The sequence below is a fragment of the Rattus norvegicus genome, chromosome 1 (assembly GCF_036323735.1).
Source record: "Rattus norvegicus strain BN/NHsdMcwi chromosome 1, GRCr8, whole genome shotgun sequence".
NCBI lineage: Eukaryota > Metazoa > Chordata > Mammalia > Rodentia > Muridae > Rattus > Rattus norvegicus.
In genome coordinates, this window is record NC_086019.1 from 251,322,177 (window position 1) to 251,341,567 (window position 19,391).

The 19,391-nt window shown below is 39.8% G+C and overlaps 1 protein-coding gene across 3 annotated transcripts in view; it reads left to right on the forward strand.

The window, feature by feature from the left end:
- Positions 1-19,391, forward strand: part of R3hcc1l (R3H domain and coiled-coil containing 1-like) — a 78,058-nt gene that overhangs the window by 55,739 nt on the left and 2,928 nt on the right. For 2 of the 3 annotated variants that reach the window (XM_039101422.2, NM_001427847.1), the window contains exons 3-6: positions 5,391-5,566; positions 11,747-11,817; positions 12,640-12,735; positions 13,192-13,332. In XM_039101422.2, coding sequence (XP_038957350.1) covers positions 5,391-5,566; positions 11,747-11,817; positions 12,640-12,735; positions 13,192-13,332 — 484 coding nt within the window. Of the gene's footprint in view, positions 1-5,390; positions 5,567-11,746; positions 11,818-12,639; positions 12,736-13,191; positions 13,333-19,391 lie in introns of those variants that run through there. The other variant, XR_010066339.1, reaches the window with a different exon arrangement.

The following is a 19,391-nucleotide window of genomic DNA, read 5'->3' on the forward strand; positions in this document are numbered from 1 at the left end:
GTTCTCTGGTACCAGAGTCAATTAATGATCATCCAAACATTTGGAGCCTAATGGATGGTTGGGGGGAGAGGGGGTTAGGATAAAATTAGAGGGAGAGAGGTTCAACATGCTAGGCCATGAATACTGTGAAAATGCAGATGCAGGTAGTGCTGTTAGATGCACAGAAAACAAGTGGCTCATGTGGTGTTTAAGGCAGTATTTGAATAGGTCCATGGAGAGCAAATATAAGTTTGAGGTATGCAAGGGGGCAGATATAAAGCTACTTGCAAATCAGTGCTTAGAATAGTAGGAAAGAAAGTGCACTGTGTAGGCCTGCTGAGCATGACTCTTTGGTTAAGATGGGACATGAGGTGAAGTAAGAAAAGTATCTTAGGTATTTAGCATGTAGTATACTGCTGCTGTAGTAAGTGGCTAGAAACTCAGTGGCTTACAACAACACAGATTAACTATCTTACAGTTGGTTAATACAGATCAGAAGTCCCAAGATGGTGCCTCTGGACTAGATCAAGATATTGACAAGACTGTGATCTTTTATGGAATCTGTAAGGGAGGTGATTTACTTTTAAAAACACTTTTCAGTACCAGAGGCTGTCCTACATTCCTTGTTATAGTCCCCTTTCTATCTGCAGAGCTTCTGTCTGTCTGTCTGCCTGCCTGCCTGCCTGCCTGTCTCTCTTTGTCTGTCTGTCTGTCTGTCTGTCTGTCTCTAAGGCTTTCAGCTTTTAAAGATGCTTATTATTGCACTGGACCCACCAAGATAATCTTATTATTTTAAGGTCAGCTGATTCACACATCTGTGTCTGCTACCTTAATTCCTTAATTCACATGCTGTGGGGTTTTTACCAGTTTCAGAGTCTGGATTGTGAACGTCTTTAGGAGGCTGTTACTCTGCTTTATTGTGAGCAATGTTCTTTGGAAAATCTGTAGCCTGTTAGAATATTGGAGTGCAAAGAAATTATCGGCTCTGTTATCTTTTCAACTTGGCCATTGATATTTTCCTTCTCCTGCCTACAACAGCTTGTATCCATAAATCCTTAATCAGAAAGAGTGTTGCCCTGAACACTGATGCAGGCATTGCTTCTGGTCCCATTACTGTAAGGCCATTCTACTATCACATTGGATGGAAAGCTAGATTAGCAGCGAGGTGACTGGAATTATGATTCAGACTTTGTCAGTAATCTGATTTGTAACCATAGGGATATCCTTTTAGTCTCTCTGTGACATAATTCTCTGTCTGCACACAGAATTCAGGATAATAATAGCAGCCCGTCTGACAAGGCTGTAGATAACTCTCCCAAAATAATGTAGCATATTTTAATTTTTTATCTATAGAGAATAAATCATATCTTTTTATTTTCCTTTTGTATCTTAAACAGTGAAGAATTAAAGAGCCTGCAGATTTTATTTATTTATTTACTTATTTATTTTTACTTTCCACCGTCCTTTATTTTTTAAATGTCTTCTGCAAATAGATTTGGATACTTATGTCACAGTAAGTCAAGCTATATTCTGTAGGCCTGGCAAAACTACTAGGACAATAAGAATCTTCAGGCCCATACTTTGAAGAAGTTTACTAGTTGAATAGTTTGTGGAAGCAAGTAAAATAAATGACAGAATATTTTGGTTTCACTTAGGCTTTCTAAGAAGCAAGACAAGACCACTGATAAGTCTTGAAATGTTACAGCTGCTTTCTCGGCCATAAAGGCACTTGTCATGTAAGCATGGCACCCAGACCTGAGTTTGAGCCACAGTATTCATGTGAAGGTTGAGGAAGGAGACGGACTCTACAGAGTTGTCCTCTGACGTCCACATCTGTGCTGTGGACAACCTATACACACATCACATGATCACTTTTTAAATCATTTGCTCTCGATCACTTGCAAGCTTTCCTTTGGTCTGCAGTAGATGCATCAAAGCGGATCAAATTACAAACCTCATTTCTTTTTTCATCAAACGTTTGTTAACTATAAAAATGTGAGTCTTATAAATTATATTTCGTATTGACTTTAGGAAATATTGCCCCAGAGTCTGTAACACTTAAGATTAGTTGTCTACAATAGAAATATGAACCACGTGTGTAACTTTGAATTTTCCTCCCTCCCTTGTTCCCTCATTTCTCCCTTCTTTGAGACCATATCACTATATCCCTGGCTGTCCTGGGACTCAGTCTGCAGACCAGATTGGCCTCAAACTCAGAGATTCACCTGCCTCTAGAGTTTGAGGATTAAAAGCTTTTGTTACCGTACCTGGCAGTAAGTTTGAATTGCTTACCCGGCAGTAAGAGTACTAGTCATGTTAGAAAAAAATCAAAATAAGCAGTATGGTTTATGTATTTTAACATAATATGTTCAAAAACACCATTTCAATATGTGATTAGTATAGGAAATTATGAATAAGACATATATTACATTCTGTTTTTGTATTAAATCTTTGAAACTTGATATATACTTTATACTTAAAGTTCATTTTATATGAACTAGCCATATTTCAGCTCCATAGCCTCATGTGACATCAGCTACTAATATTAGTCTAAGTCTGCCTCAAGGATACCTGTCTCATCAGTATACGTATCTCCCTCACACCTCCCAGCCTTCCCTTCAACCCATGTCTTCTGTGTCTAACCTCTATCCCTCTGTGTGAGTGAGCCTCCCTTCACAGTCTCGCTCTGTTCCTTCCTTCTTTATACACGTTTATGTCCCATATATGGCTCTCCTCCTAGCTCTCAAATTCCTTCCAATACTCTGCTGTGAATTTCGGGAGAGAGAGCAGGCATTCTTGTAAAAAGTCAGTAGGACCTGATGACAGTAGAAAACCTCATCAGAGTGGCCTTCATAGGCTGTCCCCGTGGTTCATGAAGTATTGGGTGAGAAGTATGGGCTGTGTGCGTTACTGTCTTGACATTGTTTGGCAGTGACACACTCTTAATAATGCAGCTTCAAGAAGGATTCGTTTAGCCCACAGTTCCAGGTTCAGTCCATTTAACAGGGAGCAGCTGGTCACACTGCATCTGCAGCCTGAAGGGAGAGGCTGGTGAGAGACTCGGCTCATCCAACTCCTTTTCACTCAGTTCAGACTCAGCCGCGCTCTGGGTGCCTTCTCTTCCCTCACTTACCATAACATGATAATCTGTCATGGGTGTGTCCACACAACCTTGTCACCTGTCAATTCTAGATTCTGTCATGTTTAAAAGCAGTATTAACTATTACACGAGGTTTTGCCATTAGTACACTGTGTGTGTAATTAGAAGCCAAAGTGCTCAGTAATTGAAGTGTAAGTGTATGAATTCAGTTTTACCTACTAGGGAAGAACAAAGAATTTTAGTCAGTTTTTCTTGCCAAACTATCCTGCCTTTTTCTTGATAATCAGTTTGCAAAGATACTTTATAGCCTGCATTTTACTTCTCACAATGCCTTATTTGACCCTAAATGTACACATACAGTGCTTTGTTTTGTTTTGCTTTTGCGAAGTAAATAAAAATGTCAATGTCAGCAATCAAAAAAATTAAATGAAGAAAGCAATTATATTACAATGGAATCAAAAAGAAAATATTTAGGAATAAGTTTAACAAAAGAAATATCAAAGTGATACTCTAAAACTCAAAATGGGACTGTTCAGGGGGTTCTTTGAATAAAGGTGCCTGCAGCAGACCAAGAACCTAGGGAGTTTGTCCCTAGGGCCTGTGTGGTGAAAGGAAGGAGCCAGCTATTGCAAGGTTGTCATCTGATTCCTCCTCACGAGCCTACATGTGTACATGTAATACAAAACAAATATGTAATACATTCAAAATGTTGAGATATACAAAAATGGAAATATATCCAATCTTTATCTGTTGGAAAACAATATTAAGATAACTTTCCAAACTGAATAACAGCTAGTGAGACCTAGATGCCCGTTTTTGCAGAAATTTAACAAGCTGATCATCGAATTCTTAATGAATACAAGGGTCCCAAGTACTGGAGTGATTTTTACACTATTCAGACTTGCTGACGTCAGGCTCTGGTGATCACAGTGTTCCTCTAGCATAAGGCCTGGTTTCTAAATGACCACAGAACTCTGTGATCCGTGGGGCTCTGAGTGCTTGCTGTAAGTCACACCACCTAATGTCTTCTTGCCCCTTGTGGTCAGTTTCTGTCATGGTCTGAATGGAGAAGGGAAAGCTGTCTGTGTGCCTGTGAATTGGAGACTGTTTGGTTGTCTGACAAACTTAGATGTTTTTGTACACCCAGCAAAAACTCTTAATTTTATGACTCAGTTGGCCTTTCCTCTTGGTGCAGTCGCAGGAACAGTCTCTTCTTGCTCTCTGTATTTTATATAGATTTTATATAGATTTTATATAGATTGGAGCTAACATGGTGTCTGCCCTGTAAACTCGAGCTCACTTTTCTTTTAATACTTGTGTATGCCAAACATCTACCGTATCTTTCAATGTCTGTGTGTGGGGTGGAGGGATTCCATGTTTTTAGATGTAAAATAGGATTTAGTGGAGAAAGTACAGAGACACAAGAATAGTGTCTAAATTGCCTTCCCTTTTCCTCCCTCCTGATAATTTAACTCTATTTTGCACTTCTCCATCTTTGACATTATAAATTCTCTCTCCTTCCTCCTTCTGGTGATGACAGTGGTGATGACGATGTTGACAGTGGCAGCAGTGAAGGGCATGTAATAAAGAGGGGTCCTGGAAGGGCCTGACCAGAACAGCTTTAAGGGTTTTCTTCTTAGTGACAGTGGTTCATTACTATTCTTTCATGGCTAGGCAGCTCTTCTACTCCATACCTTCAGTATAACTGCTTATGCCACTTAGGTTTGTCCTAGCAAACTCCTTTGTAAGCTTTCTCCTCACCATTTAATACACAGTAAAAGCTGAACTAAAGGTTTTCACTCTTCAAACTTTGTTTTATTCACTTCCAGAAAAGAAGTTATGAGGTGTGTCATGCACCTTATCATGAGCCCAGTTAAAACTAGTGTTGAAATTCAGTTTCCAGGATGTGCTATTTGTAACTCATTATATTAATCCTTCCCTCCTTCCTTCCTCTAGCCATCCCTGTGCACCACACTCCAGGGCCTTGCATATGCTAGACAAGTGCTATGTCACAGAGCTATGTCTGCACCTCCGTGATATGTCTGTTTTCTCACTGCTAATTGATAGATACGAGTTTTATGCCTTGCTTATTTGATGGGATTTTAACGCTTTTTCCAACATTCCACATGTATGATTATAAGTGGACCTGGCCAGTATTATATTCATGAACACCACTAATACAGAGGTAATGCCAAAAGCTAAGGAGTAGGAACATGGAGACGGGAGCAGGATTGTTTATACATGGAAGGGTATTTTTATAACGTCTTCATTTCCCTTTAGCGGGCATTTTACTGTGTTTCTTCCTCCCTAGTTATCAGGAAATATGAAGAACAGAAAAAGTATCCAGGAGCCTAGATTTGATTATTACAACCATGAACTTCCTGATATTGACCTCAGTGAATGTGAATTCCCACATGTCATTGAAATTTATGACTTTCCTCAAGAATTTCGTACAGAAGACCTTTTGCGGATTTTCTGCAGTTACCAGTAAGTATTTGCAGGTGGTTCCAAATGTTAGATAATGTGAGAGAAAGTCATAGTAAGAATTTTTAAAAAAATCATGTCTTTAAAAGTTTTTTAGTCATTTATTTTAGCTAACACCAGTTTTAGTTAAAACCTGTATTTCAGACTAGTCTTCAATTTTTTAAAAGAGTCTTTGTAGATCCTGTTGTAACATTTGCAAAGACCACTGTTGGTGATGACCTCTAAGTCTGTCTTGGTGGTACATTTAGTCCATTTATATTTATTGTAATTATTGATGTATTTGAACTTATATCCACACACTTGTTTTTATATTTGCCTGTCGTCTCTCCTGTGTATACTGCTCCTGTCATTTCCTTCTTTTTTTCTTCTTCATTTACAGGTTGGCTTTTTCCACATTTCATTTTTTAAATGTAATCTGTTTCTGTTCTTTGGTGGTTAGTCTAGAAATTATAAAAATGGGTGTTAAAACTTTTTTCCCTCTTTCTAAATACTGCAAGGTCTTTTAAATTCTATATATCTTACACCCAGCTTATACGTGCTATGACTGTTTCATCCCCATCCCCCCATCCCCCCTCCCCAAGCTGAGGACGGAACCCAGGGCCCTGTGCTTGCTAGGCAAGTGCTCTACCACTGAGCTAAATCCCCAACCCCTCATTTTCTTTCCAGGTTTTGCTGGTAACAAGCTTGGGTGTTATGTTTCTCCTCCTCTTCTTCTTCCTCCTTCTCCCCCTCCCCCCTCTTCATCTCTCTCTGTGTTTGGTTTTGTTTTTTTGTTTTGATTCAGTGTTTCTCTGTTTAACAGAGCTCTGGCCTGGCTATCCTGGAACTTAATCTGTAGACCAGACTGACCTCAAACTCACAGAGATCCACCTGCCTTTGCCTCCTGAGTGCTGGGATTAAAGGCGTGTGCCACAACTGCCTGGCTCAGTGTTGTGTTTCTTTAATGACTTTATATCAGTTTCATTCTTCTTACAATGATTTTTCAATTGTACAAAGGATTAGACCTGGTTTTGTGTATGCTGAGAATGTCCTACCACTGAACTGTACCCTGTTCCTTCATTCTTGAAAAGATTTGTATTGTGTATATATTAATAATTGTAGATTGGCAGTTATTTTTCCCTGAGAAACATGAAGACTCCCAATGGTTGTGGCTTTCTCTTGGGTGATGGGTCAGCTGGCAGTCTCCAGGTCATAATCTCCTGAGCATAATCTCTCTTCTTTCCAGATGCCATCACATTTCCCTTTTTTGACTTCGATGTGGATAATTTTTGCTAGAAATGTGGATTTTATAGATTTTTCAAACTTTTCCTGATTGAGATTATATCTGCTTATTAAATCAATAATTCTTTTATTGATTTTGTGAAAAGTCTTAGACATTTTCTCTTCCATGATGTCTCAGACCCAGTCTCCTCCTCCTCCTCCACAGTACGAATTGGGTTTGAGTTAGGTTTTCTCATTGAACTTTCTTGTCACCTCTCTTGTATATCTATCTCATCTTTTTTTCTGGAGACATTCAGTTTGGGATTCTAGTTCACATTCTCCATTCCAAACTGTGCTTAATTGTTGTTAACTATTTCCACTGTTTTTCAAGTTTGTTCTATGATACCTTGAATTTTTCAAAAGCAAATATTTTTAAAGTCTGCTTGATCATTTTTTACAGCTTTTTTCTTCATATTATCTTCAGTTTGCACTTGTTTTTTCTATTTCTTAAGAACATTGAACATAGCCCTCTATAGTCTCTGCTAGTTCTGTTGTCTGAAGCCCCTTTAGTTGTAGTTTGTTTCTAGTAACTTCAATTTTTGTCAGTACTTGCTCACAATGTCTTTCTTTTTGGAGAATTGAGCTATATTTTTACTGTGGTTGATGTTTTTCTCAGGATTTATGGGCATTAAGGCCGATGATAAAGGAGGGACATTTCTTAAAGCATCCGGGCGCTTTCCCGTGCTAGGCCCAGGGATGCTGACACTTTAGGAGTCTTCAGATTAAATTGTTGATTTAAAAATTTGTTCCTACCAGAAAAAGTAAAATATTTTAATTATTGTATGTCACAACTGTTTTATTTTGACACATAAAAATGTCTGTTTACTTGTGCCTCTCAGTGTGGTGTCCAGCTCCCCTCACTCCTGTAGCCTTGGGTGTGTTGATTAGACAGTTCTTAGAAGTCACCCTCTACGGCCTCATCTGTAGTTTATAACTTCAGATCTTTAAAGAAAGACACGGAAATTTAATGTCTTCAGATTTTGTGAGCAAATCGTCCCATGGCTGTTTTTTATTGTTGTTTACTTCTTTTTTTTTTTTTTTTTCCCCCGGAGCTGGGGACCGAACCCAGGGCCTTGCGCTTCCTAGGTAAGCGCTCTACCACTGAGCTAAATCCCCAGCCCCTAATGTTGTTTACTTCTAAAGTGACTTTTCTTTGGTCTTCTAAATCATTCAACTAATTGTTTTGCTGGTGTTTGTTTTGCTTTGACAGGGTTTCCATGTAATCCCAGCTGGCCTTGAGTTCTTCCTGATTCACCCTGTAGAGTGCTGGGATTATAGGCATGAGCTGCATTCCTGGCTCCTCTCACTTTCCTAGACACAGCTCCTCCTTGCACTCAGAATTCATTCAGTGTCCTATTGTTACATGTAGTGAAGAGTTCAAGTCTGTTAGAGTGCTCTTCAGAACAGTTATGCTAACTCTTGGTGTGTGCTTACGTGGTACATTTTAGGAAAAGATAAAGGAGACAGAAGTATACATATTCTCTATAACTTATAATTAAGAAGTAGACTCAGGAACAGAAAGAACCTAGAAAGTATTAAGAAAAAATCTTTCAGTGCCTAGAAGAAGGTCAATATCAAGAAGGGGTATACTTTAATATTTCAATCCTGCTATTAAAAATGAATCAAATCTATTTGATGCTACAAATTTAAAATTAAAATTCAGTTTATTTATATCCCAGGTGCCAAGATTATAGACATGCTCAGTCAGTTCCCAACTTTACATTGAATTTGTAAGATTCTCTTTCAGAGCATAGCTCCTAAATCTTTCTGGGAAAGGATGAGAGAGTTCATATTTCAGGTTGCTGTGCGTCTCAGTGTGACAGCCATAGACAGGATGTAAACAAATGAGTGTGGTTGACAAAATAAAACTTTATAAAAATGGTTGGTTTTTGTTTTAAGACAGGATTTAGGTAGCCCGGCCTGGCCTTGAACTCTTGATCTTCTGCTTCAATCTCCAGAAGTGCTGGAGCTTACTACCACATCTGGCCTGTGTTTTATTCTCAAGGCAAAAACCCCATCTGATATGTTTATAAAAGGATAAAGAGAGGGGGCATATGTCCTATGGAGGTGTAGTCAGGTGTAGGGGAAGGGGGTACCTCTGCGGGGGCCCATACTGAGTCATCCCTTACCCCTGAGGAACCAGGCACACAATGGTATGGTATGATATAGAATACAGTTTATTCGGGGCATGGGGAAGAGAGTTTTTTTTTTTCCCCCTTTTCTTTTTTTCGGAGCTGGGGACTGAATCCAGGGCCTTGCGCTTGCTAGGCAAGTGCTCTACCACTGAGCTAAATCCCCAACCCCGGGGAAGAGAGTTTTAAGAGGGTAGTAGAGACAAAAAGGTAGAGAGAGGGAGAGAGAAAGATAGAAATAGAAATAGAGAGAAATAGAGAAGTAAAGACCGGCCATGAGCATGTGGAGGGAACAGGGAGAGAATGGGAGGGAATGGGAGCTGGAAGACAAGAGGAGGAGGAGGGGGCAAGCTGCCCCTTTTGTAGTGAGACAGGCATATACCTGGCTGTTGCCAGGTAACTGTGGGGCAGAGCTTAGAATGCTAACGTTACCCACATTTTTGTTTGTTTTTTGAGACAAGATTTCTCTGTGTAACAGCTCTAGCTATCCTGGAACTCAGTCAGGTAGACAGGTAGGAACTGTAGACAGGTAGAGCAGTCTGGCCTTGAACTCACAGAGATCCACCTGCCCTACCTCCCAAGTGCTGGACTTAAAGGTGACCACTGCCCAGCAAAATATTTTAAGTAAAGTGCTAGAATAGCTGGAACAAATTAGCAGTTACTTGTTTCATCAGTTAAACTCAAGTTAGGGAACGCAGCTGAAAGAAAGCAGAGTTGAGTGGATTCTGAAAAATATGTAAACTATGCTGTAAACCTTACTGTAAATGTGTAGTGTAGGTAAGTCATTGATTCAGGTTTCTTTTGTAAGACCAGTGTGAGATGCTATTCAATTCCTAATAGATCTTTAAGAACAGTCAATGAGATCAAATCTCAGATTTGAGCTACCTTAGATTATCATTGATGAAATTAGACTGTCATTAATAAAATGGGGGTCATTTTGTCCATGTCTAGAATTTCCTCAAGGATGATTGAGGTTTGCTGCTTTTTTTGTTTTTGAGAAAGTTTCTTACGTTGCAGCCCAGGCTAGCCAGGTACTCAGAATCTTCCCATCTTCCCGTCTCCAGCACTGGGTTATATATAGGCACTCACCACCATACCAGGCTCTATACAGGCACTCACCATCATATCAGATTAAGGGTGGTAATTCTTTGACTCATTTGCTTCTCTTTGCTTTGTCTCCTTCTAACTGTATCTATGAGAGAGTTTTTCATAAACTCCAAAACCGTTTTTAAAAAAAAGATTTGAAGGACAGTGAAGCCTTAAGGGCTAAGATGAGACTTTTAGCTATGGGTCTTTCTGTATTTTCCTAAACAGTCTGCAGCAGAGACTCTGACTGTTGAACTTCAAGTCTTCACCCTAGGTCATTTTATAGTGTGGTCCAGCATAAGAAGTTCTCTAAGTAATCTTCCAAGGTTCCTCTACTTTTTTGTCAAAGAAATTGTTGAGAAGGGAAAGAGATTTTAGCATTTTTATAGTGACTTATAATTTTATGAAGTTCGTGATGCAGAAGTGTAGAATAATATCTGAGTTGGATGCCAGTGTCAAGCTTATCTTTCATCACCATCTATGTCAATATTAATCTCCCTGGTGACTATTGCTACTAATAATAAAGATAATGAGCACTGTTGATTAAAAAGTTGCCTTCCTAGTGCTGATTATCATGTTCTTGGCCTGTCATGGACAGTCTCATCTCTCTTTTCCTCCCCAATGGATGGCTGGTTCAGGCTACCAGGAGAGACATACCAGCAGTTGTACCGAGTTGTGAGCCTGTGAATGACAGTGACTCCCGCAGCCAGATCCATCCATCGGTACAGGAGTGCTGCACATCACTAGGGGAGCATTGGTAACCAGTAGCTATCTGAGTAGATGTAAGGTCTGCCCAGCAGGAAGAACTCATGCATGGTACTGTAAATATGGCTAAGAACTATGGCTGGAGCGCTCATAGACCCCAGGGGAGAACCTACTACTGTTATTTTGCTAAATGGATATAACTTCCATCCACCTTCTAAATACTAGGAGTTGGAGTGGGGGTGAGGGGTAGATTTAATTAAAATCTATTCCTGTATTAATAGAATTTAAATATATGTGTGCATGCGTGCGTGCGTGTTGTCATCCTAACAGTCTTTGTGCTCACTGTGTAGATTTGTTATAAACTAAAAGGCTATTTTTCTAATATCAAATGTTTATTATGATTTCTTTTACTATGATTTCCTTTTTCTTGAATTTTTCTGGTTAGCTGGAGTTATTTCTGTTCCCCTAACAAACTTATTTTCTTTCTACAGTAAGAAAGAATAGTAACATTAGTGAGTATAGTTATAGTTTTCATTATTTGAGTTAACTTTTTATTTTTACAATTTGAATTACATCTCTAACAATGTAGTATTCCTACCCTCTACTCGCCCCCAGCACACACACAGTTTACATTTGCATCAGGTCCAGGTGACCCTGCCTGACTTCCTGCATTCTTCTGTACCTCTTCTGGCTTCCATTTCAATCCCTTCTCACTTGCTGCTCATAAGGACATCTCTTGAAAACAATACATTAACAATGTACATTAAGTATCTCTCCAGCCGATTGGTGAGGATTAATTAGTTGGCATCTATAAAGTGCTCCCAGGTAATTCTTTATGATGGTATTATTGCTTTTAAATTTTAGTGGCTTCCATGTGTCGAGCTGTTTTTATGTCACTATCCCCATTCCTCTACCTTATGAAATGCTTTGTAAAATTATTTTAAAGACATTTCATAAAATAAATTTTAAGAAATGTAAAAGTTGTTTTCTTTTGTTACAGAAAGAAAGGATTTGATATTAAATGGGTAGATGATACTCATGCCTTAGGAGTTTTCTCCAGTCCAATCGCAGGTATATGTCTAGTGACTCTCAGGAATTCCAGGTCCCGTCTGTTTATTTTCTCCTACTACTCGTTTTTATTTCCCTTCTGTTTCAGCCAAGAGCTTTGCTCAGCCAGTATCTGTAGTAGAACAAACACTGGCTTTTGAGGCATGTGGCCTGGTACCCACATGTTCTCTCCTCTTCTCTTTAACCCAGCATTTGGTATTTGGAAAGGTAGATCCTTCCCCCAGGCCATTTGCACACATAAATGTCAGACAGGATGAAGACCAAAGTGAGACTAAATTTTACTATATTTTCCTTCAGACAAATGAATTAGAAATAGAATTCTATATAATTCTACTGTAATAGCTACTCTCTGAATATATGGTTGGCCTTTTATACACAGACATGCCCTGGACTCCTGATAGAGCTCATGCAGAGGAAATCTTAGCAGTCAGAGGTGCTGGATTGAGTTCCTGTCGGAACCATCTTTAGAGCATGAATTTGCATGGGCCAGATAAAATATTTTTGGCTTTATAGAGCAAAAAGCTTCTGTCCTTACCTAACTGGATTATTGTAGCAAGAAAGCAGCCACGGTGTGCAAATGAGCACAGCTCTGTTCATACAGTTTTGTTTACAGAAACAGAAAACCCAGTGGCTGCATTTGGTTTGATCCTTGTTCTAAAGTAATCATTACCCTACTTACTGTTTACAGATTTTCTTTATTTTATGATTTTTTTTCTTGCCATGAAAACCAACAAACATAACTTCTTGGGAATAAATGCTTTGTAAGAAATAGCGCTAATTTCCGTGTGCATCACTTTACTTCCTTACATCTGTTCTTCCTTGCAGCTCGAGATGCCCTGGGTATTAAGCATACCATGGTGAAGATCCGGCCCTTGTCACAGGCCACAAGAGCAGCCAAGGCCAAGGCTAGGGCTTGTGCTGGTAAGCCTGCCTCTCTGCCTTGCTCCTCAGTACGCTGCAGTTACCCCCATCCAGAGTTCTGTAGACACTGGGTCTTTATACTAATACTGCTGCTGTTGTGTTTCTAAGAACAAAAAGAAAAGGAGCAGGTTGGAAATACGCCCTTTGAGCAGCCACTGGAACTGGCTGAGGGCAGGCAGTACAGTAACCAGATTCTGATGGCATCACTGCCTAGTTTACCCGATGCAGGTGTTTGATAAGAGTTGCTGCAAGAAACCGCGGTAATGCAGATAACACAGCCAGGGTTGTTTGTGCTTTGCCGTACTAATTTCCTTGGATCATCATCTATCAGGGCTGTATTAATTACTGCTGATACTGCCCTTGTTAGTCTGTTTTGTATGTTAATTACTGAGTTAAATCACTTAGAGCTGTAGTGGTTTCTCTTCCTTTCTGCCTCTTACTCTTTTTTTCCCCCAGAGTTTCTCCAGCCAGCAAAGGAGCGACCTGAGACTTCAGCGGCCTTAGCCAGACGGCTGGTCATCAGTGCCCTTGGGGTTCGAAGCAGACAGAGCAAAACTGAACGGGAAGCCGAACTCAGGAAGCTGCAGGAAGCCCGAGGTAAGCTTACTGGTGTTCTCTGGTCCACAAGGGCTTCACTGTGAGGCCCACGTGTCTCCCATCTTGTCAGTTCCATCTTCAAGAAGCCTCTCAAATGTAGAGATGGTGTGTTCAAACTTACCTTCAGGATTTAGTTCTTCTTTACACAGGTATCTGGTTAATTTCCTCTCACTGAGAGAGAGGCTCTGCTTTCTCAACTCATTCCTGGCTTTTCTATGGTTTGTTCCAAACAAAAGAAGAAAAGATTTTTTTCCTCTGAAGACTTGAGTCTCCCAGACCTTGTTTGCTGTGCTTTTACTGGTCCATGACCACCATGACAGTGCTGTGCTGTAATCAGATGGCTTAGGTTTTTGGTAGAAGGCAAGTTAAGACAGAGACAACAACTGATACAGATGATAGTAACTGTAAGAGGAATTTTGTCCACTTAAGACAGCCTGGAGTAGATTCACCTATCTTCTGATGACTTTCTACCACCTACAAGTTCTCAGAAAATATTTCCTCAGATTCATAAGTAGGATTTTCTTTTAAAGATGTATTTATTATATTTAAGTGAGTACTCTGTAGCTGTCTTCAGACACACCAGAAGAGAGCATCAGATCTCATTACAGATGGTTGGGAGCCACCATGTGGTTGTTGGGATTTGAACTCAGGACCTTCAGAAGAGCTATCAGTGCTCTTAACCTCTGAGTCATCTCTCCAGCCCAACAAGCAAGGCTTTTCTTATAGTTTGGTGTTAAGCTTAACATATATGTGTATATGTGTGTGTGTGTGTGTGTGTGTGTGTGTGTGTGTGTGTGTATACACACACATACATACATACGTATATATACATATACATACATACATATATATATACATATACATACACACATATATATACACACACACACACACATACATACTCTTTATAGGTTTTTGAATTCTAGGTAAAGACTTGGATTCAAGCTTGACACCAAAGTATTTTTTAAACAGCCTTCAAGCTTTAGACAAATTCTTTGCCTTTACCCAAGATCTATAGAATTCAGTGAAAAGAATTCTGAAAATTCCACTTACCAAAAAGTGACTTCATTTTTCCTTTAAACCAATTGAAGTTTTAAACTGCTTGTTTATTGCCAGTCTAACAAGGCCATTAATACTTCTGTCCACTATGCTTTGGTGATAGCAGGCAGCTTTCGGACTCTCGGCTGCACCGGCCAGATAACCAGTGAGTGAGAGCATCATGGCAGGTGCTAGAGTTTCAGAAGTGAACCCAACTAATTTACCTGAACGATTATAATGAGGCAATTCTGTTTTCTAATGCATTGTTTATTCAAAGGTTTCTTATAGAGTATGGAGAAAGGAAAGGACTGCTCTCGCCTTTATAGACGGCAGATAACAGAACTGGGTCAAAGAGTGTGCAGTGTTCTAATCCTTGTATTGGTGATCTCCGAAGAAAATGACTCTTGGATCGTAGCTGCAGTTATCTCAGAGGGAGAGCCTGGGGATGTGGCTCGGTTGTCAAGCATTTGCTTAGCATGTCCTGAGGCCTTGGATTCAGTTCCAGCACTGAACAAAAGCAAATAAAAAAGGATGAGCGGAGGGTAATGACAGGTATCTAGTGAAGAACTGACTCCTTTTGCTGTGTGTACGCCATGCCTTCCTCGTAGGTGGAATATCACCTGTATCTCTACAAATACTGCAGCTGTTGCTTTGCTCGGATAAGATTGTCTGTGTGTTCTCTGATTCTCAGCAGGCACATCAGCATGCTGCTTCTCTTGAAGTGTTTGTTTTAAATGTTTTGCTATCCAAAGGACATTTCTGTGGTGCAGTTTAAAATTTAGAGTGTTGACTGAGTGTCTTGTTTATTTATTTATTTATTTTTTTGGTTCTTTTTTTCGGAGCTGGGGACCGAACCCAGGGCCTTGCGCTTCCTAGGTAAGCGCTCTACCACTGAGCTAAATCCCCAGCCTTGTCTTGTTTATTTTGAAACAGTTTACTTTGTAGTCCTGATTGGCTTAGAACTTAGTGTGTAGCCTAGGTTGCCTTTGAACTTATGTCAGGCCTACATCAGATTCTGGGATGCCGAGATTATAGATGTGAGCCACCGTGCTAACTTCTCTGTTGCTTTTTAAAATGAAGACTGTATCATTGTTTGCTTATCTGAGGTGATGCTCTCACTGTGAGTGCTACCTGTACTGAACTTAAACTTGTAATCATTCCACCTCAGCTTCTCAGCTCCTCTGGAAACTGGAGCTCAAGAGACTTTTGGTTGCAATTAAGAGACCAACCAGGTAGGTTCTTTCTATATATTAATGCTTGGATTACAGAAGACCATTCTATCATTCTACATTGCAGCTCTTCTGTTCTTTGTGTCTGAGAAAATAAGGATGAGCAATGTCTTGTACTAGCGTCCTTTTGAATTAAGCATTCTCGTGGAGTTGTATGGAGTCTAGGATCTCACTTAAATGTGTTTTCTTCCTCTTCTTAAAGCTTAGAGTCAGGGGTTGCGGATTTGGCTCAGTGGTAGAGCGCTTACCTAGCAAGCGCAAGGCCCTGGGTTCGGTCCCCAGCTCCGAAAAAAAAGAATAGGAAAAAAACAAACAAACAAACAAACAAACTTAGAGTCCGCTGGTGACTGTATGTACTAAGCAAAGCTCAAAACATGGATAAATTACTTTTAGATACTTGTAAGCAATGGCTTTTCCTGCACTCTCCCACTTCTCTCTCTCCCTTTCTCTCTGTGTTAGGATCAGATGCAGGGCCAGTGCAAGGCAGGCCCTCTGTCACTGAGCTGTCCCCTGCTGCTGCTGCTCTCCTATGATTTCTAGTATAAGAAGTGGACAAAAGGGTTGTGTTGATGAAGGCACTGGGAGGAGACTCCCAAGTAGAAATTCTGATGGATTTGTCTTACCTCTGATGCAAGAGTCTGTCTTCAGTTTTGAAGTTAAGTAGCAGTCATAGGCTACCACCTAGGAAAATGAGAAAGGGATTTGAATGTAGGCTTTTCTAATTAAAACTCATTTTTTTCTACCCTTTTGGAAGGTTTGGGGGATAATTGCCATTTCCCTCCTCGGGGAAAATATTACTTTTATAAATAAAAGGTTTATGTCCCCAAAGAACGCCCTATCATAGGCTTCTTTTTAGTTACAGATACCAAAGATTAGCTAGCAGCTTTAACTGACAGAAACATTTTCCTTTGTTTGATATGAGTCTGTATGATAGTTTGGACCTGTTTCTCCTTCCTTTCTTCCTTTGTAGGAATCCAGAACATCTGGATGTGACTCTTTACCATCAGCTCCGTACTGTAAAGACCAAGGGCAAATCAGTCCCTAAGGGGGCAAAGAAGTCTGAGCTGTAATAGAACCACATGGCTTTGGGGTCTTACCACTCTTCTGTCCGCTTTCCAACTAGTAATGCTTGGAGAGGTTTTCTGAGTACAACATAATATAATGTTAAAAAAGTGCTTTACAAATTCAAGCTATGGTTCTGTTTTCTGTGTCATAATATGACATGAGTATTGACAAGAGTATATTACGTATTGCTGCTCTTCCTTACACGTAACAGATGTACCTGATCAGTCACGCCATTCTCCCTTGGCAGGTACTTGCTAGCTGATCAGAATTAGCATGGACCAAAATCTATATGCTATTCTGTTATGGATCCTTTCATTAATATACAAAAACCTAACCTTTCTTCGTCCTCCATGAAGAATTCTATTGACTGCCAGAGTACCGAGGACAGAAAAAAGACACATAACATGTGCTCATTGTCTCTACATACGAATGATATTGATTACTTTGGGTTTTTTTTCATAAATGCTAGTATTTTACTCTGAACTTTCTCCACCCTGCCCCTAAAAGAGTTGAACATAACTGATCATTTGGTAGGTTCTTCAAGATTCTCTGGTAGAATTCTCTATCCTACCTGCATTCTCCAGACCTTTTAGTGGAACAGCTTATACCTCAGTCTTTTAAGGGAGCGTCACTAAAGCTGAAAGAGATGAGGAAAAGGAAGTGCCAGGTGACTACAGCAGATCACACCGTGTGTCCAGAGATAAAAGCCTGGGACACTGCTCTGGAGCGGGAGCAGAGTGCGCAGCAGTTCCGAGCTGTGCTGAGAGTGGGAAGTGGAAGCACACATCATCGTCCTTGAGTGCTTTGGATTTTATTTAATCAGGTGTTTTCGTCCAGTGACTCATGCTCAGTGATAAAACCACAGAAGTAAAGGACTCAGTGCAGAAATATCTGGGACATTTTCCTGTGTTCCCTATTCCAAATATTGGATTGCTGACTAAAATTAGAAATGTATGTCATTGCTTCTCAGAATAAGCTGCTCTCTCATCTTCAAAGTCTGCTATAATTTTATTTCATAATTTCACTTCATTCTTAGGAGTAGGTGATTAATTGGATGGTTCTAAAAGGCCAGCATTTGGCTCATAGGTCTAAAGCAGAGGAGGTAAATAATTTAATCATTTAGTTTGATTAATTACATCACTACAAACTTAGAGGCATCTCCAGACAATACTTTCTCTTTGTAGTAAAACAGGTTTACCCATGGTGGCCAACTCTGGGAAACCTTCCACTGCTCTGCAGTGCTGTATTACTGACCATAATCAGATTTTCAGGGTATTTTCATGTTTTTTTCCTGCCCTATTATCTGAAGTTCACTTCATTTCTAACCATATAAGTATGTGAAAACAATTTTTGAATATACTTATATAGTTAGAAAATTGTTGAGGTGTAATACTTATTTATTTTTGGTTGCTTCTAAATCAGAGACAAAAATGTCAACACTAGGACTAACTGACCACTTCAAGTGTTGCTAAAATAAACAGCACATGATTCCTTATGCTTAATACACTGCAGATCATTCTCCAGTTAAATGGGTCCTGATGAGGTCTGGATTACCATTTCCTAGAACACTGATGAGCGTATAAATACTTGATAAACTTTGTGGAAAACCTTGCTACAATTAAGAGTTTGCTTCTACAACTCCCTCTCTTGATCTGCCACGTCTGTCAGGAAATAAAGGAAGGCAATTAAATCTGCCCAGGCTTGTTCTTCACAAAGCTTGCTGATTATTGCTCTGTAGGTGGCGACAAGTGGGCTTTGTGATCATTTTTTAAGAACCCAAGTAAATTTTGAAAGTCTTTAATTTGCAGCCCTTCTCTTTCCTTCCCTTTTCTTGTCAAATAAAGCATGACCCTGGAGAGTTCCTTCCCAGTCTTCAGCACCTCCCTTCCCTCAGTGGGAGCAGTAGCTGGAGCTCCCTGACTTAAGTCAGCTCCCTCAATAGGCATTTCTGTCTGTGCTGTCACTGGGGGTGGACGTCTTCAGGGCAGTTTATGGAAGTGTTTTAGGTTAGCCATTCCCTTTCATGCTCTGTTCTCTTCTGCTCCCTTGTCCTGCCGCCGCTCGCTTTCCCTTTTTTTTTTGTTTACTGGAGGCAACTTTTCCATGCAGCCAGCCATATAATATCTTCTTTTGATAAAGGGACATGTTTCTTTCAGTTAATTTTTTCACATGCTTTTTCTTTTCTTTTGATATTTTCAGATGCCAGGATAGTGGGTAGCATGCTACTTAAAAATAAGAACTGGGTTTCAGCCTCAGTTCTTCCTGATAATTGAGCCTTAGCAAGTCACTCAAGTGCTCCAATCTTCTGTTCCCTGTCTCAGAGGGGAGCACTGAAAAGACCCCTTTCCCCATAGTCTCTGTGTTTCATATGCTTCATAGTTCATGGTTTCTTTGTGCTTCTCAGTTGTTCTCATGTTTTACTAGCAGAATTTACACACACATGCATACACACATACATACACGCTCGGGCAAGAGTTAGGGGATCTTTTGTTAGCGAGCATTTAGCACTGGACATACTTCAGAATTGTGACTTTACAAAGATGGCGCAGTGTCTGTATTATTTGTTTTATTATAACAAAAACAAGCACATTAACACTGATGTTCCTTAAGCAAAGTATGGATCAAGTCACATGTCGGGCTTAGGTTCAGTACCAACAATAAATTTTGGTCCAAACTTTAAAATAAAAACAAAAACTTTATTTTCAGAACTGTTTTGATTTTGGACTT